This window comes from Bos mutus, chromosome 1 (assembly GCF_027580195.1).
Source record: "Bos mutus isolate GX-2022 chromosome 1, NWIPB_WYAK_1.1, whole genome shotgun sequence".
Classification (NCBI taxonomy): Eukaryota; Metazoa; Chordata; class Mammalia; order Artiodactyla; family Bovidae; genus Bos; species Bos mutus.
Window position 1 is genome coordinate 41,708,525 of NC_091617.1, and position 16,234 is coordinate 41,724,758.

General features: G+C 37.2%; 1 protein-coding gene and 1 pseudogene across 1 annotated transcript; both read left to right on the forward strand.

The window, feature by feature from the left end:
- The first annotated feature begins 2,467 nt into the window (after nt 1–2,467).
- LOC102269166 (olfactory receptor 5K1) lies at nt 2,468–3,520 on the forward strand. The gene is made up of 2 exons (XM_005896840.2): nt 2,468–3,389; nt 3,465–3,520. Exons 1-2 carry the CDS (start codon nt 2,468–2,470, stop codon nt 3,518–3,520), a joined length of 978 nt encoding a protein of 325 aa, XP_005896902.2.
- Nucleotides 3,521–4,679: 1,159 nt separating this feature from the next.
- On the forward strand, nt 4,680–14,473 carry LOC102269457 (olfactory receptor 5K1-like; annotated as a pseudogene).
- Nucleotides 14,474–16,234: the final 1,761 nt, after the last annotated feature.

The window sequence follows — 16,234 nt, forward strand, 5'->3', positions numbered from 1 at the left end:
TATAAAACACTTGACTGAGCAACTAAACTGAACTGATGCTTTATCTTTATATAAAGATGTAGGTATCTAGGCATGTTCAAAGAGAATAGTGGATGCAGCATGACACTGTGAAAAGAGATGAAAGAGATGAAAATTTGTAAGTGCAATTTTCTTAGGTAATTTTCTTTAAAGATGAACAGCCCTGTCCTTCATCCTTAGTGATTTCCACACATTCCTAAGATATAAATCAAACATAACTGTGTATGTTATTCAAAAATTGCCTCTATTGGGAGAGTACATGAAAAATATCTAATTATATACACACACACACACACACGCACACGCACACATACATACATTTGTTGTTGTTCAGTCACTAAGCAATGTCTGACTCTGTGATACCATGGACTGCAGCACACCAGGCTTTCCCCTGTCATTCACTATCTCTCAGAGTTTGCTCAAATTCATATCCATTGAGTTGGTGATGCCATCCAACCATCTCATCCTCTGTCACCCTGTTCTTCTCCTGCCCTCAATCTTTCCCAGAACTGGGGTCTTTTCCAATGAGTTGGCTCTTCCCATCAGGTGGCCAAAGTATTGGAGCTTTAACTTCAGCATCAGTTCATTCAATGAACATTCAAAGTTGATTTCCTTTAGGATGGACTAGTTGGATCTCTTTGCTGTCCAAGGAATTCTCAAGAGTCTTCTCCAGCACCACAATTCCAAAGCATCAACTCTTCAGCGCTCAGCTTTCTTTATGGACCAACTCTAATCTGTACATGACTGCTGGAAAAACCACAGTTTTGACTATACAGACCTTTACTGGCAAAGTGATGTCCCTGCTTTTTACTGTACTGTCTAGCGATGACATAGCTTTTTTTCCAAGGAACCAGCATCTCTTAATTGCATGGCTGCAGTCACCATCTACAGTGATTTAGGAGCCCAAGAAAATAAAATAAAATAAACTGTTTCCACCTTTTCTTCATCTATGTGCCATGAAGTGATAGGACCAGAAGCCATGATCTTAGTTGTTTTGCATGTTGAGTTTTAAGCCAGCTTTTTTACTCTCCTCTTTCACCTTCATCAAGAGGCTCTTTAGTTCCTCCTCACTTTCTGCTATTAGAATGATATCACCTGCATATCTGAGGTTGTTGTTATTTCTCTCAGAAATCTTGATTTCAGCTTGTGATTCATTCAGCCCAGCATTTTGTATGATATACTCTGCATACAAGCAGGGTGATAATATACAGCCTTGACATACTTCTTTCCCAATTTTGAATGTGTCTATTGTTCAATGTCTGGTTCTATCTGTTGCTTTTTGATCTGCATACAGGTTTCTCAGCAGACAGGTAAAGTGGTCTGGTATTCCCATCTCTTTAAGAATTTTTGACAGTTTGTTGTGATCCACACAGTCAAAGGCTTTAGCGTAGTCAATGACGCAGAAGTAGATGTTTTGTTTTGTTTTGTTTTGTTTTGTTTTAATTCTCTTGCTTTTTCTATGATCCAACAAATGTAGGCAGTTTGATCTCTGGTTCCTCTGCCTTTTCTAAATCCAGCTTGTACATATGGAAGTTCTTGGTTCACATACTGTTGAAGCTTAGCTTGAAGGATTTTGAGTGTTACCTTGCTAGCATGTGAAATGAGTGCAATTGTGCAGTAGTCTGAGCATTCTTTAGCATTGCCTTTCTTTGGGATTGGAATGAAAATTGACCTTTTCCAGTCCTGTGACCATTGTCGAGTTTCCCAAATTGGCTCAACATACTGAGTGCAGCACTTCAACAGCATCATCCTTTAGGATTTGAAATAGCTCAGCCAGAATTCCCTCACCCCCACTACTTTTTATTGCGGCACTTCACACTCCTGGATGTCTGGCTCTAGGTGAATGAGATATATATGTGACTTGGTATTTATTTTAAGGGACTCATACAAAATCTGGGGCTTCCCAGATGGTTTTAGTGGTAAAGAATCTGCCTGCCAGTGCAGGAGATGTGGGTTTGATCCCTGAGTCAGGAAGAGCCTCTGAAGGAGGAAATAGAACCCACTCTAGTATTCTTGCCTGGAAAATCCCATGGACAGAGGCGCCTAGGGAGCTACAGTCCACAGGGTTGCAAATGGTTCGACATGGGTCAGCGACTGCACACGAGCACATATAAAAAATGACACATTATTTGGGAATACTGAATATGGGTGCCATAGATATATATAGTGTTCTTCATAAATTCATAAAGACAACCCCTTTTCACTGCAAGCATTCCCCCTAAAACTACAAAAATATTTTGGGGAATCCTGAATTTCAGAATCAAAATTTTACATTTCAAAGAAATAAATGTCTCCCACAGGTCCATGTCCCTATATCCCAGAGGAAATAGGGGAAGTTTTAAGAAGGGCTACATTCCTTGTATAAAGAAAAATTTGAAGAGGAAAACTATAGACACTCTAATTTCAATGCTGTATCTCCACAATTCCTGGGTCAACAGAGAAGGTAGACATGACTGAAGATAACCACTCCTTGACAACAGAATTTACCCTCATAGGATTTACAGAACGTCCAGAGCTAAAGACCCTTCTGTTCCTGATATTCCTTACCATCTATCTGATCACCATGGTGGGGAATCTTGGTCTGGTGGCATTGATAGTCACAGAGCATCGTCTTCACACACCAATGTACATCTTTCTGGGTAACCTCGCGCTGATGGATTCCTATTGTTCCAGTGCCATTACCCCAAAGATGCTACAGAACCTCTTTTCCAAAGACAGAATGATTTCTCTGTACGAATGCATGGCACAATTCTATTGTCTCTGCCTTGCAGAAACTACAGATGGCTTTCTCCTGGCAGCAATGGCCTATGATCGCTATGTGGCCATCTGCAAACCACTGCAGTACCACACCATGATGTCAAAGAAACTCTGCATTCAGATGACCACAGGGGCCTACATAGCTGGAAACATTCACCCCACAATTCATGTAGGGTTTCTCTTTAGGTTAACTTTCTGTAGGTCTCATCAAATTAATCACTTTTTTTGTGATGTCCTTCCATTATACAGACTCTCCTGTGTGAACCCTTATATCAATGAACTGATGATATTTATTGTTTCAGGGTCACTTTCAGTCTTCACTATCACCATAGTCATAATCTCTTACCTTTTTATCCTTTTCACAATTTTCAAAATGAAATCCAAAGAGGGAAAAAGCAAAGCCTTATCTACTTGTGCATCCCACTTTCTCTCTGTCTCAATTTTCTATGGTTCTCTTCTTTTCATGTACATTCGACCAAATTCAGTTAATGAAGAGAATAAAGATATTATACCTATTGCTATTTTTTATACTTCAGTGATTCCTTTACTAAACCCTTTTATTTATAGTCTAAGAAATAGGGAAGTAATTAATATTATGAAGAAAATTATGAAGATTTCATAACATTCTTCAACAAATATCATTCCATATGAACAAATGATTTTAATTTGATTAAAGCTTTTTCAAAATCAAGAAATACTGAGAAAATGGAAAATGGTCACCTCACAAATAACATTAGGTTATTAAAACATGATGGCATTATCAGTCAAATAAATAAGGTCAAACAAAGAAAATATGGTAAAATATATTCACAAATCTAAGCTACTAGGTTTCATCAGAAGTGAACTAAATAATTACCATTGAGGTCACATTTGTGTCACAGCATGTTAGTTAAACTAGAAGCTATATTTCAGAGTATAGTAAGTTACACTTTTAGACAAATTCAGCAAAGGCCAGGAATTGAGGTCAGTACATATAAAGAGCACCTTCATTTGGCAAATTTCTAGAATCCCAAGGTATAATCTTACAAACTTCCCAATATCTCAAGTTCTCAAATATTAGTACCCTCTTAAGCATGTGACAGAAGAAAAAACATATACCAACTTCATTTTCAATTTTTTAGTTTGTTCAAAAGATTATGTTTGAGTATGAAATCTCACTGAACGTATATTGATTAATAAAAACTTTTTCTCTTTAGACTGAGTCAATTTACACTTAAGTTCTCTGAAATGCAGTATTTGTACTTTGGTGTACTATCAATCTGTACTTGAAGATGATGCTATTTATATTGACATCACTATGAATTTGACATTTTCATGTAGTTTGATCATCACATATAACAGTGAAATTCCTGAATATATCCTTAAATAAAGTTTTTTCTCTCTGATATTATTATTTGTCCTTTTTGTTATTAGGAATACCACCAATATGGTCTGATTCCAGGGTAAATTACTGGTATATGCATATCATTAACAAAAAGTTGGAGGTGCTGATCAAGCATAAAGGAGGCAGAAAACAGTAAAAATTTAAATATCTAAACAATGATATTTATTGATCATAACATATAAATATGGAAGGAAAATAATTTACTGAGAACGTGCTCTCTGCTTGATGCTGCATTAGACCTTTCATATATATTACCTATCAATTCATAAAATGTGATTTTTCATGCTTTTCATCAGTAAAAATCTCATACTTTGCAATATTAAGGAGCTGGCCCAAGTTTATCCAGCTCATCAAATTCTGCCAGAATTTGAATCGGTACTACCTTTTCCCTATGTGATTAGGAGTTCAGAAAATGGAAATCCTTGCAGCCTAGGGTATTTAGCTTTTAAGTTGCATCAGAAGTAAAAATATGCCTTAAAAATGGAAAAAAAATGATTTTTGGAGGAAAATAGAAATGGTTATGGCTGATGTCAATGTTTATGGAAAACAGAGTGGCTCTGGGAATGAGGATGAAGGTGAACCATGGGATGGAATCAAAAAATGAACAAAACAGTCGGAGAGAGCTATCAGTTAATGTGGGGAAAACAGGGGAGGTGCATCAGTTACTGACAATCTTAAAGGCCACCCTAAGGAATCTGACTTAATCTTAGAGGCTGAAGTCTCCTTGGAGCAGAGCAATATCATTGTATATTTCAGAATCCTGATCTTGCAGCTAATCAGAAAGAGACTTAAAGCAAGAAGGCTAACTTCAATAATTCATGTAGTAGATGAGAAGAACTGAAACTGGAGAATACTCTAAATGGAGGGGAATGCACAGATAGAAACATTTTAATGAAAATAAATAGTAAACTGGAACTGTTGATAATAAAATGAAAGCCTATCTTTTCCCTACAAATATCAAACATGACATAATCAATTCCATATCACCAATACTTAATAAGGTACCTGATACATTTGGACTTCAATAAACATTTCACTGCAGCCAGGTTTTCTGGAAGAGTTTTTAGGCCTCCCTCTGAGCCCTCCTTCAATATAGCTTAGTATAATTATGTAAATTAATGTAATAGGCTTATTATTTTTATTTTTGAATGAATTAGTAAATTTTAATTTCTAACATTGTAAAATGGATAGATATAATCCACATAAACAAAGTTCTTTATGGTCATAAGACACTTTATAAGCAAAAAGAAATCTCAGTTCAGTCACTCAGTCATGTCCAACTCTTTGAAACCCCATGAACTGCAGAACGCCAGACCTCCCTGTCCATCACCAACTCCCGGAGTCCACCCAAACCCATGTCCATTGTATCGGTGATGCCATCCAACCATCTCATCCTCTGTCATCCCCTTCTCCTCTGGCCCTCAATCTTTCCCAGCATCAGGGTCTTTTCAAATGAGTCAGCTCTCCGCATCAGGTGGCCAAAGTATTGGAGTTTCAGCTTCAACATCAATCCCTCCAATGAACACCCAGGACTGATCTCCTTTAGGAGGGACTGGTTGGATCTCCTTGCAGTCCAAGGGACTCTCAAGAGTCTTCTCCAACACCACAGTTCAAAAGCATAAATTCTTCTGCACTCAGCTTTCTTTATAGTCCAACTTTCACATCCATACATGACTACTGGAAAAACCATAACCTTGACTAGATGGACCTTTATTGGCAAAGTAATGTCTCTGCTTTTTAATATGCTATCTAAGTTGGTCATAACTTTCCTTCCAAGGAGCAAGCATCTTTTAATTTCATGGCTGCAATCACCATCCACTGTGATTTTGGATCCCAGAAAAATAAAGTCAGCCACTGTTTCCCCATCTATTTCCCATGAAGTGATGGGACTGGATGCCATGATCTTAGTTTTCTGAATGTTGAGCTTTAAGCCAACTTTTTCACTCTCTTCTTTCACTTTCATCAAGAAGAACTGTACAAAAAAGATCTTCATGACCCAGATAATCACGATGGTATGATCACTCCCACGCACCTAGAGCCAGACATCCTGAAATGTGAAGTCAAATGGGCCTTAGGAAGCACCACTACAAACAAAGCTAGTGGAGGTGATGGAATTACAAGTGAGCTATTTCAAATTCTAAAAGATGATGCTGTGAAAGTGCTGCACTCAATATGCCAGCAAATTTGGAAAACTCAGCAGTGGCCACAGGACTGGAAAAGGTCCGTTTTCATTCCAATCCCAAAGAAAGGCAATGCCAAAGAATGCTCAATCTACCGCACAATTGCACTCATCTCACACACTAGTAAAGTAATGCTTAAAATTCTCCAAGCTAGGCTTCAGTAATACGTGAACTATGAACTTCCGGATGTTCAAGCTGGTTTTAGCAAAGACAGAGGAACCAGAGATCAAATTGCCAACATCCGCTGGATCACTGAAAAAGCAAGAGAGTTCTAGACAAACATCTATTTCTGCTTGATTGACTATGCCAAAGCCTTTGACTGTGTGGATCACAATAAACTGTGGAAAATTCTTCAAGAGATGGGAATACCAGACCACCTGATCTGCCTCTTGAGAAACCTGTATACAGGTCAGGAAGCAACAGTTAGAATCGGACATGGGACAACAGACTGGTTCCAAATAGGAAAAGGAGTCAAGGCTGTATATTGTCACCCTGCTTATTTAAAAAGAAATCTAGATACCAAAAATTATGAGAAGCTATGAATTAGAGGTATGTTGCACATTCTATATTCACTGTCTATTTTAATGGATATTTTTAGTTTTCAGGCTTGTATGCATTGATTTAGTTTCCCTTTCCTAAGGATACCAAAATTTGAGCTATGTACCTCTGCACCACTCCCCAACCCTTAGCAACACTGGAGCACCAGAGATCTGTTAAGAGAAGAACATGTGACTGACTCGAGGATAACAAGACCAAAAAAAATTTATTGTCTAGAACTATCTGGAAAATAAGTATCATTTATTTGAAAAGAGGTTCACAAAAAGGATAGTGTCTCTCCCTCGAGTCATGGTATGTGACTATGATATATGGCACAATATATGTGAGGGATTGCGGGCAGGAGGAGAAGGGGACGACAGAGGATGAGATGGCTGGATGGCATCACCGACTCAATGGACATGAGTTTGAGTGAACTCTGGGAGTTGGTGATGGGCAGGGAGGCCTGGCACACTGCGATTCATGGGGTTGCAAAGAGTCGGACATGACTGAGTGACTGAACTGAACTGAACTGACTAATGTGTATTTTTACTCACAGTCTTCAGGCGTCTGACTTTACAGGATGGATATGGTGGGCTTTGGCTGAGGATGGCACAACTAGATGTGTTTTTCCAGTAGTCATGTATGGATGTATGGATGTACAGTTAGACTATAAAGAAAGCTGAGTGCCGAAGAATTGATGCTTTTGAACTGTGGTGTTGGAGAAGACTCTTGAGAGTCCCTTGGACTGCAAGGAGATCCAACCAGTCCATCCTAAAGGAAATCAGTCCTGAATATTCATTGGAAGGACTGATCCTGAAGCTGACACTCCAATACTTTGGCCACCTGCTGTGAAGAACTGACTCACTAGAAAAGACCCTGATGCTGGGAAAGACTGAAGGTGGGAGGAGGAGGGGATGGCAGAGGATGAGATGGTGGGATGGCAGAGGATGAGATGGTTGGATGGCATCACCGACTCAATGGACATGAGTTTGAGTAAGTTCCAGGAGTTGGTGATGGACAGGGAAGCCTGGCGTGCTGCAGTCCATGGATTTGCAGAGTTGAACACGACTGAGCGGCTGAACTGATGTGTATTTTGCCATCAAGAAGGAAACCAGATTGGAGATAAAGTCAATACACAACGGATGGCATAGCTGAGGAAGTCACAGAGAAACAGACCCAGAGTCACTGGCATAAATTCACCTGGTTTTACAATCTAACAGCTCTTCTTAATGTTTAACTTTGGAAGAGATGCATTATTTATAACTAAGGAAATGTTAATTGATACATTCATGTATCTTGCCTTACCTCCCCTTTTCATAGTCTATTTTTAAATAATCATCAGACAGTCTTTAGTTTACAAATTACTCTTCAGTAGTATCCATTCAGGTATTATTCACACCTATCTTTTTTTAACTTCTTATTTTATATTGGAGTACAGTTGATTAACAGTCTTGTGTTAGTTTCAGTTGTACAATAAAGTGATTCAGTTATATATATACATGTATCTATTTTTTTTCAAATCCTTTTCCCAGTTAGGTTGTTACATAATATTGAGCAGCGTTCCTGCACTACACAATAGGTCCCTATTGGTTATCCATTTAAAATACAGCAGTGCATACATGTCAATCCCAAACTCCCTACTATCCCTCTCCACCATCCTTCCCCACTGGTAACCTTAAGTTTGTTCTTTAAGTCCATGAGTCTGTTTCCGTTTTGTAAATAAGTTCAGTTGTATCATTTTTTTTTAGATTCCACATATAAGCTATATCATATGATAGTCTCATTGCAATACTATTTATAATGGCCAAGACATAGAAGCAACCTAAATGTCCATCAACATAAAAATGGATAAAGAACATGTGCTACCTATATACAATAGAATATTACTCATCTACATCTATTGTCTTTTACCTTCCTTACTCTATTTTAATTCTGTATAATTCCACTTTAAAAATTTATCCACAAAAATACTAAGGTGGAGCTCAGGAACCAAACCCAGGCTCTCTAGCTTCAGAGTCTATATTCTAACCACAAAGTCATAGTGTGTTGTTAGTCATTCAGTCAAGTTACGCTCTTTGTGATCCCATGGTCTGCAGTCTGCCTCTGTCCGTGGGATTCTCCAGGCAAGAATACTGGAATGGGTAACCATTCTCTTCTCCAGGGGATCTTCCTGATCCAGCGATCGAACCTGGGTCTCTTGCATTGCAGGCAGATTCTTTACCATCTGAGCCATGAGAGGATCACATAGGACAGAGAAGTTAAAGTAGCAGGAGAAGAAAACTTCCAAGAAGCTAAGCTATCTAGTGGATAGGACAGAAATTCAAGAATGCTATGAATAAATGATATTTTCCTCCAAATTTATTTTTTTAATTTAATTTTATTTTTAAAATTTACAATATTGTATTGGTTTTGCCAAATACATTTGAAAAATTTCAAACATACCAAAGTTAAGAGAATGCCCAGAGATTTTTAAAATCAATATTAAACAACTATTAACATTTTACATTTGACTGGTAAGCCATCTCCAAATGTGTACATACATATATACTTATGGATGTGAGAGTTGGACTGTGAAGAAGGCTGAGCACCGAAGAATTGGTGCTTTTGAACTGTGGTGTTGGAGAAGACTCTTGAGAGTCCCTTGGACTGCAAGGAGATCCAACCAGTCCATTCTGAAGGAGATCAGCCCTGGGATTTCTTTGGAAGGAATGATGCTAAAGCTGAAACTCCAGTACTTTGGCCACCTCATGCGAAGACTTGACTCATTGGAAAAGACTCTGATGCTGGGAGGGATTGGGGGCAGGAGGAAAGGGGGACGACAGAGGATGAGATGGCTGGATGCCATCACTGACTCGATGGATGTGAGTTTGAGTGAACTCCGGGAGTTGGTGACGGACAGGGAGGCCTGGCGTGCTGCGATTCATGGGGTTGCAAAGAGTCGGACATGACTGAGCGACTGAACTGAACTGAACTGAACTGATACATGTAAACAGTATGACAGTTTACCCATAAATACTTCAACATACATCTCAAAGGAACACAGACATTTCCTACATGATCATAATGTCATTATAATCTCTATGTAATTTAACAGCACCAAATATGAAAGTCACATCTGAACTTTTCCCAATTTTCCCAGATTGTCCTCTATAGTGATTTATTTTTCATCAAGAATTCAGTTAAATGTCATTTTTTTATTTATTTGATAATTTTTATATTTTATATAGTTTTCAAAGGTTACACTCCATTTCTACTTATTATAAATATTGGTTTTAGTCTCCATGTTATATAATGCATCTGTGTAGGCTTTCTTACACCAAATAGTTTGTACCTCCCACTCTCCTAACTCTATATTCTCCTTCCCCACTTCCCCACTGGTTTGTTCTTTGTATCTGTGAGTCTTTCTTTTTCTAATATTTACTAGTTCACTGCATAGTTTAGATTTCACATGTAAGTGATATCATACAGTATTTGTCTTTCTCAGTTTGACTTGTTTCACTTAGCACAATGCCCTTCAAGTCCATTCATAAAACAACAAATGGTAAAAAGGCATTATTTATATGGCTGAGTACTTTTCCACTGTGTGTGTGTGTGTGTGTGTACACTTCTTCATCCATTCATCTGTTAGTAGACACTAGTTTCCATGTCTTTACAATTGTATAATGCTGCTATGAACACTGGGGTACGTGTATCTTTTTGAATTAATGGGCTTTTCCCCAGATGTATACCCAGAAGTGGAACTGCTGGGTCAAATGGCAGTTCAGTTATTAGTTTTTTGGAGAAACCTCCATACTGTTGGCTGCACCAATTTACATTCCTACTGACAGTGTATGAGGGTTCCCTTTTCTCCACATGCTTCTGAACATTTGTTATCTGTATTGTTTCATATGATAGCCATCCTGAATGGTGTAATATGATAACTTACTGCAGTTGTAATTTCCATTTCCTTGATGATTTGTGACATTGAGCACCTTTACATGTGCCTGTTGGCTACCTGCAATTCCTCCTTGGAAAAAGTCTATTCAGTACTTACGTCCATTTTAAAAAATCAGGTTATTTGGGTTTTTCTGATGTTGAGTTATATGAAACTTTTATATATGCTGGATATTAATAATATCTTTTATCAATCATCAGTTCAGTTCAGTTCAGTCACTCAGTCATGTCCAACTCTTTTTGACCCCATGAATTGCAGCACGCCAGGCCTCCCTGTCCATCAGCAACTCCCAGAGTTTACCCAAACTCTTGTCCATCGAGTCAGTGATGCCATCCAGCCGTCTCATCCTCTGTTGTCCCCTTCTCCTCCTGCCCCCAATCCCTCCCAGCATCAGAGTCTTTTCCAATGAGTCAACTCTTCGCATGAGGTGGCCAAAGTACTGGAGTTTCAGCTTTAGCATCATTCCTTCCAAAGAAATCCCAGGGCTGATCTCCTTTAGAATGGATTGGTTGGATCTCTTGAAGTCCAAGGGACTCTCAAGAGTCTTCTCCAACACCACAGTTCAAAAGTGTCAATTCTTCGGTGCTCAGCTTTCTTCACAGTCCAACTCTCACATCCATACAAGACCACTGGAAAAACCATAGCCTTGACTAGATGGACCTTTGTTGGCAAAGTAATGTCTCTGCTTTTCAATATGCTATCTAGGTTGGTCATAACTTTTCTTCCAAGGAGTAAGCGTCTTTTAATTTCATGGCTGCAATCACCATCTGCAGTAATTTTGGAGCCCCAAAAAATAAAGTCAGCCACTGTTTCCCCATCTATTTCCCATGAAGTGATGGGACCAGATGCCATGATCTTAGTTTGCCGAATGTTGAGCTTTAAGCCAACTTTTTCACTCTCCTCTTTCACTTTCATTTGCAAATATGTTCTCCCACTAGGTTATCTTTTCATTTTGTCCACAGTTTCCTTTGTTATACAAAATCTTTTAAGTTTAATTAGACCCCACTTGTTTAATTTTGCTTTTGTTTCCTTTGGTTTTAGTAAATTAATTTAAGGAAATATTGCTGCAATTTATGGCAAAGACTGTTCTACCTACATTTTCCTGTAGAAGTTTTACAGTATGTGGTCTTACATTTAGGTCTTTAATCTGGTCTTACATTCATGTCTTTGAGTTTATTTCTGTCTACAATGTTGAAGAATGTTCAAGTTTCCTTTTTTTACATGCAGATGTCCAGTTTTCCCAACACCGCTTCTGCAAGTGACTGTCTGTTCTCCATTGTGTATTCTTGCCTCTTCTGCCATAAATTAAGTGACTATAAGTATGTGGGTTTATTTATGGGCTTTACTCTCTGTTTCATTGATCTACATGTCTGTTTTTAGCGAGTACTATACAATTCTGAATACAGTAGTTTTGTAGTATACTCTGAAGACAGGGAACATGATTCCACCAATTCAGTTCTTCTTTTTCAAGATTGTTATGGCTGTTTGGAGTCTTCTGTGCTTCCATACAAATTTAAACATTTTTTGCTTATGAAAAATGTCATTAGTATTTTGATGGGGGTTGAAAAATAGGTAAATTGCTTTGGTTAGTATAGTGATTTTGACTATATAAATTCTTTCAGTACAAGAACACGGTATATCTTTCAATCTCTTTGTGCTGTCTTCAGTTTCTTTCTTCCATGTCTCACAGTTTTCTGAGTACCAGACTTTTACCTCCTTAGATAGGTTTATTTCTAGCTATTTTTTTATTTTTGATGTGATGATAAATGGAATTGTTTCTTAATTTCTCTTTCTGATACTTCATCGTTAGTATAGAGAAGTGTAACATACTTCTGTATATTAAGTTTGCATCCTGCAACTTTAACAAATTCACTGACAAGCTCTAAGTTTTCCAATTTCATCATTAGGATTTTCTATGTACAGTATTACATCATCTGCCAAACGTAACAATTTTACTTCTTACTTTCCAATTTGAATTACTTTATCTTTTCTTCTTCTCTGATTTATATGGCTAGGACTATGTTGAACTGAAGTGGCGAGAGTTGGCAACCTTATCTTCTTCCAGAAAAGGAAGAAAAGGAAATGCTTTCAGCTTTTCACCACTGAGTATGTTAGCTGTAGATGTGTCATATATGGCCTTGAATGTTGAGGATAGTTAAGATCATTGTCTTCACACACCAATGTACATCTTCCTGGGGAATCTTGCTCTGATGGATTCCTATTGTTCTAGTGCTATTACCCCAAAGATGCTACAGAACTTCTTTTCTAAAAATAGAATGATTTCACTCCATGAATGCATGGCACAATTTTATTTTTTCTGCTTTGCTGAAACTGCAGATTGCCTTATCCTGGCAGCAATGGCCTATGATCGCTATGTGGCCATCTGCAAAACACTGCAGTACCACACTATGATATCAAAGAAACTCTACATTCAGATGACCACAGGGGCCTACATATCTGGAAACATTCATACTATGATTCATGTAGGGTTTCTCTTTAGGTTAACTATCTGTCAGTCAGTCACTCAGTCATGTCCAACTCTTTGCGACCCCATGGACTGCAGCATGCCAGGCCTCCCTGTCCATCATCAATTCCCAGAGTCTACTCAAACTCATGTCCATTGAGTCAGTAATGCCATCCAACCATCTCATCCTCTGTCATCCCCTTCTCCTCCTGCCTTCTGTCTTTCCCAGCATCAGGGTCTTTTCTAGTGAGTCAGTTCTTCACAGCAGGTGGCCAAAGTGTTGGAGTTTCAGCTTCAGCATCAATTCTTCCAATGGATATTCAGGACTGATTTCCTTTAGGATGGACTGGTTGGATCTCCTTGCAGTCCAAGGGACTCTCAAGAGTCTTCTCCAACACCACAGTTCAAAAGCATCAATTCTTCAGTGTTCAGCTTTCCTTATAGTCCAGTTGTCACATCCATACATGAGTACTGGAAAAACCATAGCTTTGACTAGATGGACCTTTGTTGGCAAAGTAATGTCTAGGCTTTTTAATATACTGTCTAGGTTGGTCATAGCTTTTCTTTCAATGAGCAAGTGTCTTTTAATTTCATGGCTGCAGTCACCATCTGCAGTCATTTTGGAGCCCAAAATATAGTCTCTCCCTGTTTGCATTGTTTCCCCATCTATTTGCCATGAAGCAATTGGACAGGATGCCCTGATCTTAGTTTTCTGAATGTTGAGTTTTAAGCCAACTTTTTCACTCTTCTCTTTCACTTTCATCAAGAGGTTTTCTATAGGTCTCATCAAATAAGTCACTTTTTTTGTGATGTCCTGCCATTATATAGACTCTCCTGTGTGGATCCTTACATCAATGAATTGATGATATTCATCTTTGTAGAGTCAGTTTTGTCTTCACTATTACCATAGTAATAATCTCTTAACTTTTTATTCTTTCCACAATTTTCATGATGAAATCCAAAGACAGAAAAGGCAAAACCTTACATGTGCAGCCCACTTTCTCTCTGTTTCAACATTCTATAGTTCTTCCTTCCTTTTCATGTATGTTTGACCAAATTCACGTAATAAAGATGATAACGATATATCTATTGCTATTTTTTATACTCTAGTGATTCCCTTGTTAAACCCAGTTATTTATAGTCTAAGAAATAAGGAAGTAATAAGTGTTCTGAAAAAAATTATTGAGAAGAATTTATAAAATTATGAAACAAATATCATCCAATATGGACAGCTGACTGTAATGTCATTAAACTTTTTTCAAAATCAAGGAATATTGAGAAAATGGAATGGCCATGTCATATATAACATTAAATTACTAAAACGTGATGATGTATCAGGCAAATAAACAAGTTTAAAAGAAGAGAGTGTGGTAAATACATTTCAAAAGCTAAGCTACTAGAGGTTTCATGAGGAATGAACTAACTAACCTTGAGGTCACAATTATGTGAAATTATGTTTCAGAGTATTAGTTCAGTTCAGTGCTCAGTCGTGTCTGACTCTTTGTGACCCCATGGACTGCAGCATGCCAGGCTTCCCTGTCCAAGTAAGTTACAATTTTCAACAAATTCTACAAATGCTAAGAATTGAAGTCAATATATATGAGGTCACCTCCATTCAATATTTTTGGCAAATTTCAGGAATCCCAAGGCAAAAATTTGCAAACTCTCACATATCCCAAGTTTTCAACTATTAAACTTTTCTTAAGAAGAATCATGTGATAGAAGTAGTCTTTATGTCTCATTTGATTCTGAATTTGAGTCTGTTCAACAGGTTTTCTTTTAATATGAAACCACACAGAATATATATTTGCTAATCAAGAACATTTTCATCTTAATTATTAGTCAATATTCTCTAAAATTAAGTATTTTATTTACTCTATTACTCTCTGAAATAAAGTATCTATAAATTTGTGATTTTAAAATCTATACTTGAATATGATGCTATTTATATTGACATCACTATGGATTTGATATTTCTAAATAGTTTTATTGGTTGACCATCATATATGACAATCCAATACATAGATATATTCTTAAATAAAGTTTTTCTCGCTGATACTGTTACTTGTCTTGCTTGTTATGAGGAATACCACCAAATTAAGACTGACTCCAAGATAAATTATTGATACATTCAAGGCATTAACAAAAATCACCAGGTTCTGATCAAACAAAAATCACCAGGCTCTGATCAAGCAAAAATGAGGTGGAAAATTGTAAAAATATAAAACAATATCAAATTTAAATTTAATTTTAAATATAACAATTCAAATTTATTAAATGCATTTATTATTAATCATTAATCATAAAATTTAATAATTTAAATCTAAGACCAGATACTATAAAATGTTTAGAGGAAAACACCGAAGAACACTCTTTGACATAAATTGCAACAAGATCTTTTTCAAACCATCTCCTACAGTAAGAGACATAAAAACAAAAATAAACAAATAGAACCCAAATTAACTCAAATGACTTTTGCACAGCAAAGGAAATCATAAACAAAATCAAAGCACAACTCACAGAATAGAATAAAATATTTGCAAATGATGTGACTGACAATGGATTAACCTCCAAAATTTACAAACAGTTCATATAGCTCAATATTAAAATAAACAAACATCCAATCAAAAAATAGGCAGAAGAAATAGACATTTCTCCAAAGAAGACATGCAGATGGCCAAGAGACACATGAAAAGAGGCTTGACATTGCTAATTATTAGAGAACTGCAAATCAAAACTACAATGAAGTATCACCACACACCACATGGTCAGCATGGCCATCATCAAAAAGTCTACAAACAATAAATGCTGGAGAATGTGTTTCAAAAAGGGAACCTTCCTACACTATTGGTGGAAATGTGAATTGGTACATTCATTATGGAAAAGAGTATGAGGGTTCCTTAAAAAACTAAAAACAGAGCTATCCCTTCACTGAGCATATGTCTGAAGAAAAACAAGGT

What these genes read in the sequence shown, in the direction of transcription:
- LOC102269166 (XM_005896840.2), top strand. Translation starts at nt 2,468, where the DNA reads ATGACTGAAGATAACCACTCCTTGACAACAGAATTTACCCTCATAGGA. An exon ending in TATGAAGAAAATTATGAAGA is followed by an intron (nt 3,390 to 3,464) that starts TTTCATAACATT and finishes TTTTTCAAAATC; the next exon opens with AAGAAATACTGAGAAAATGG.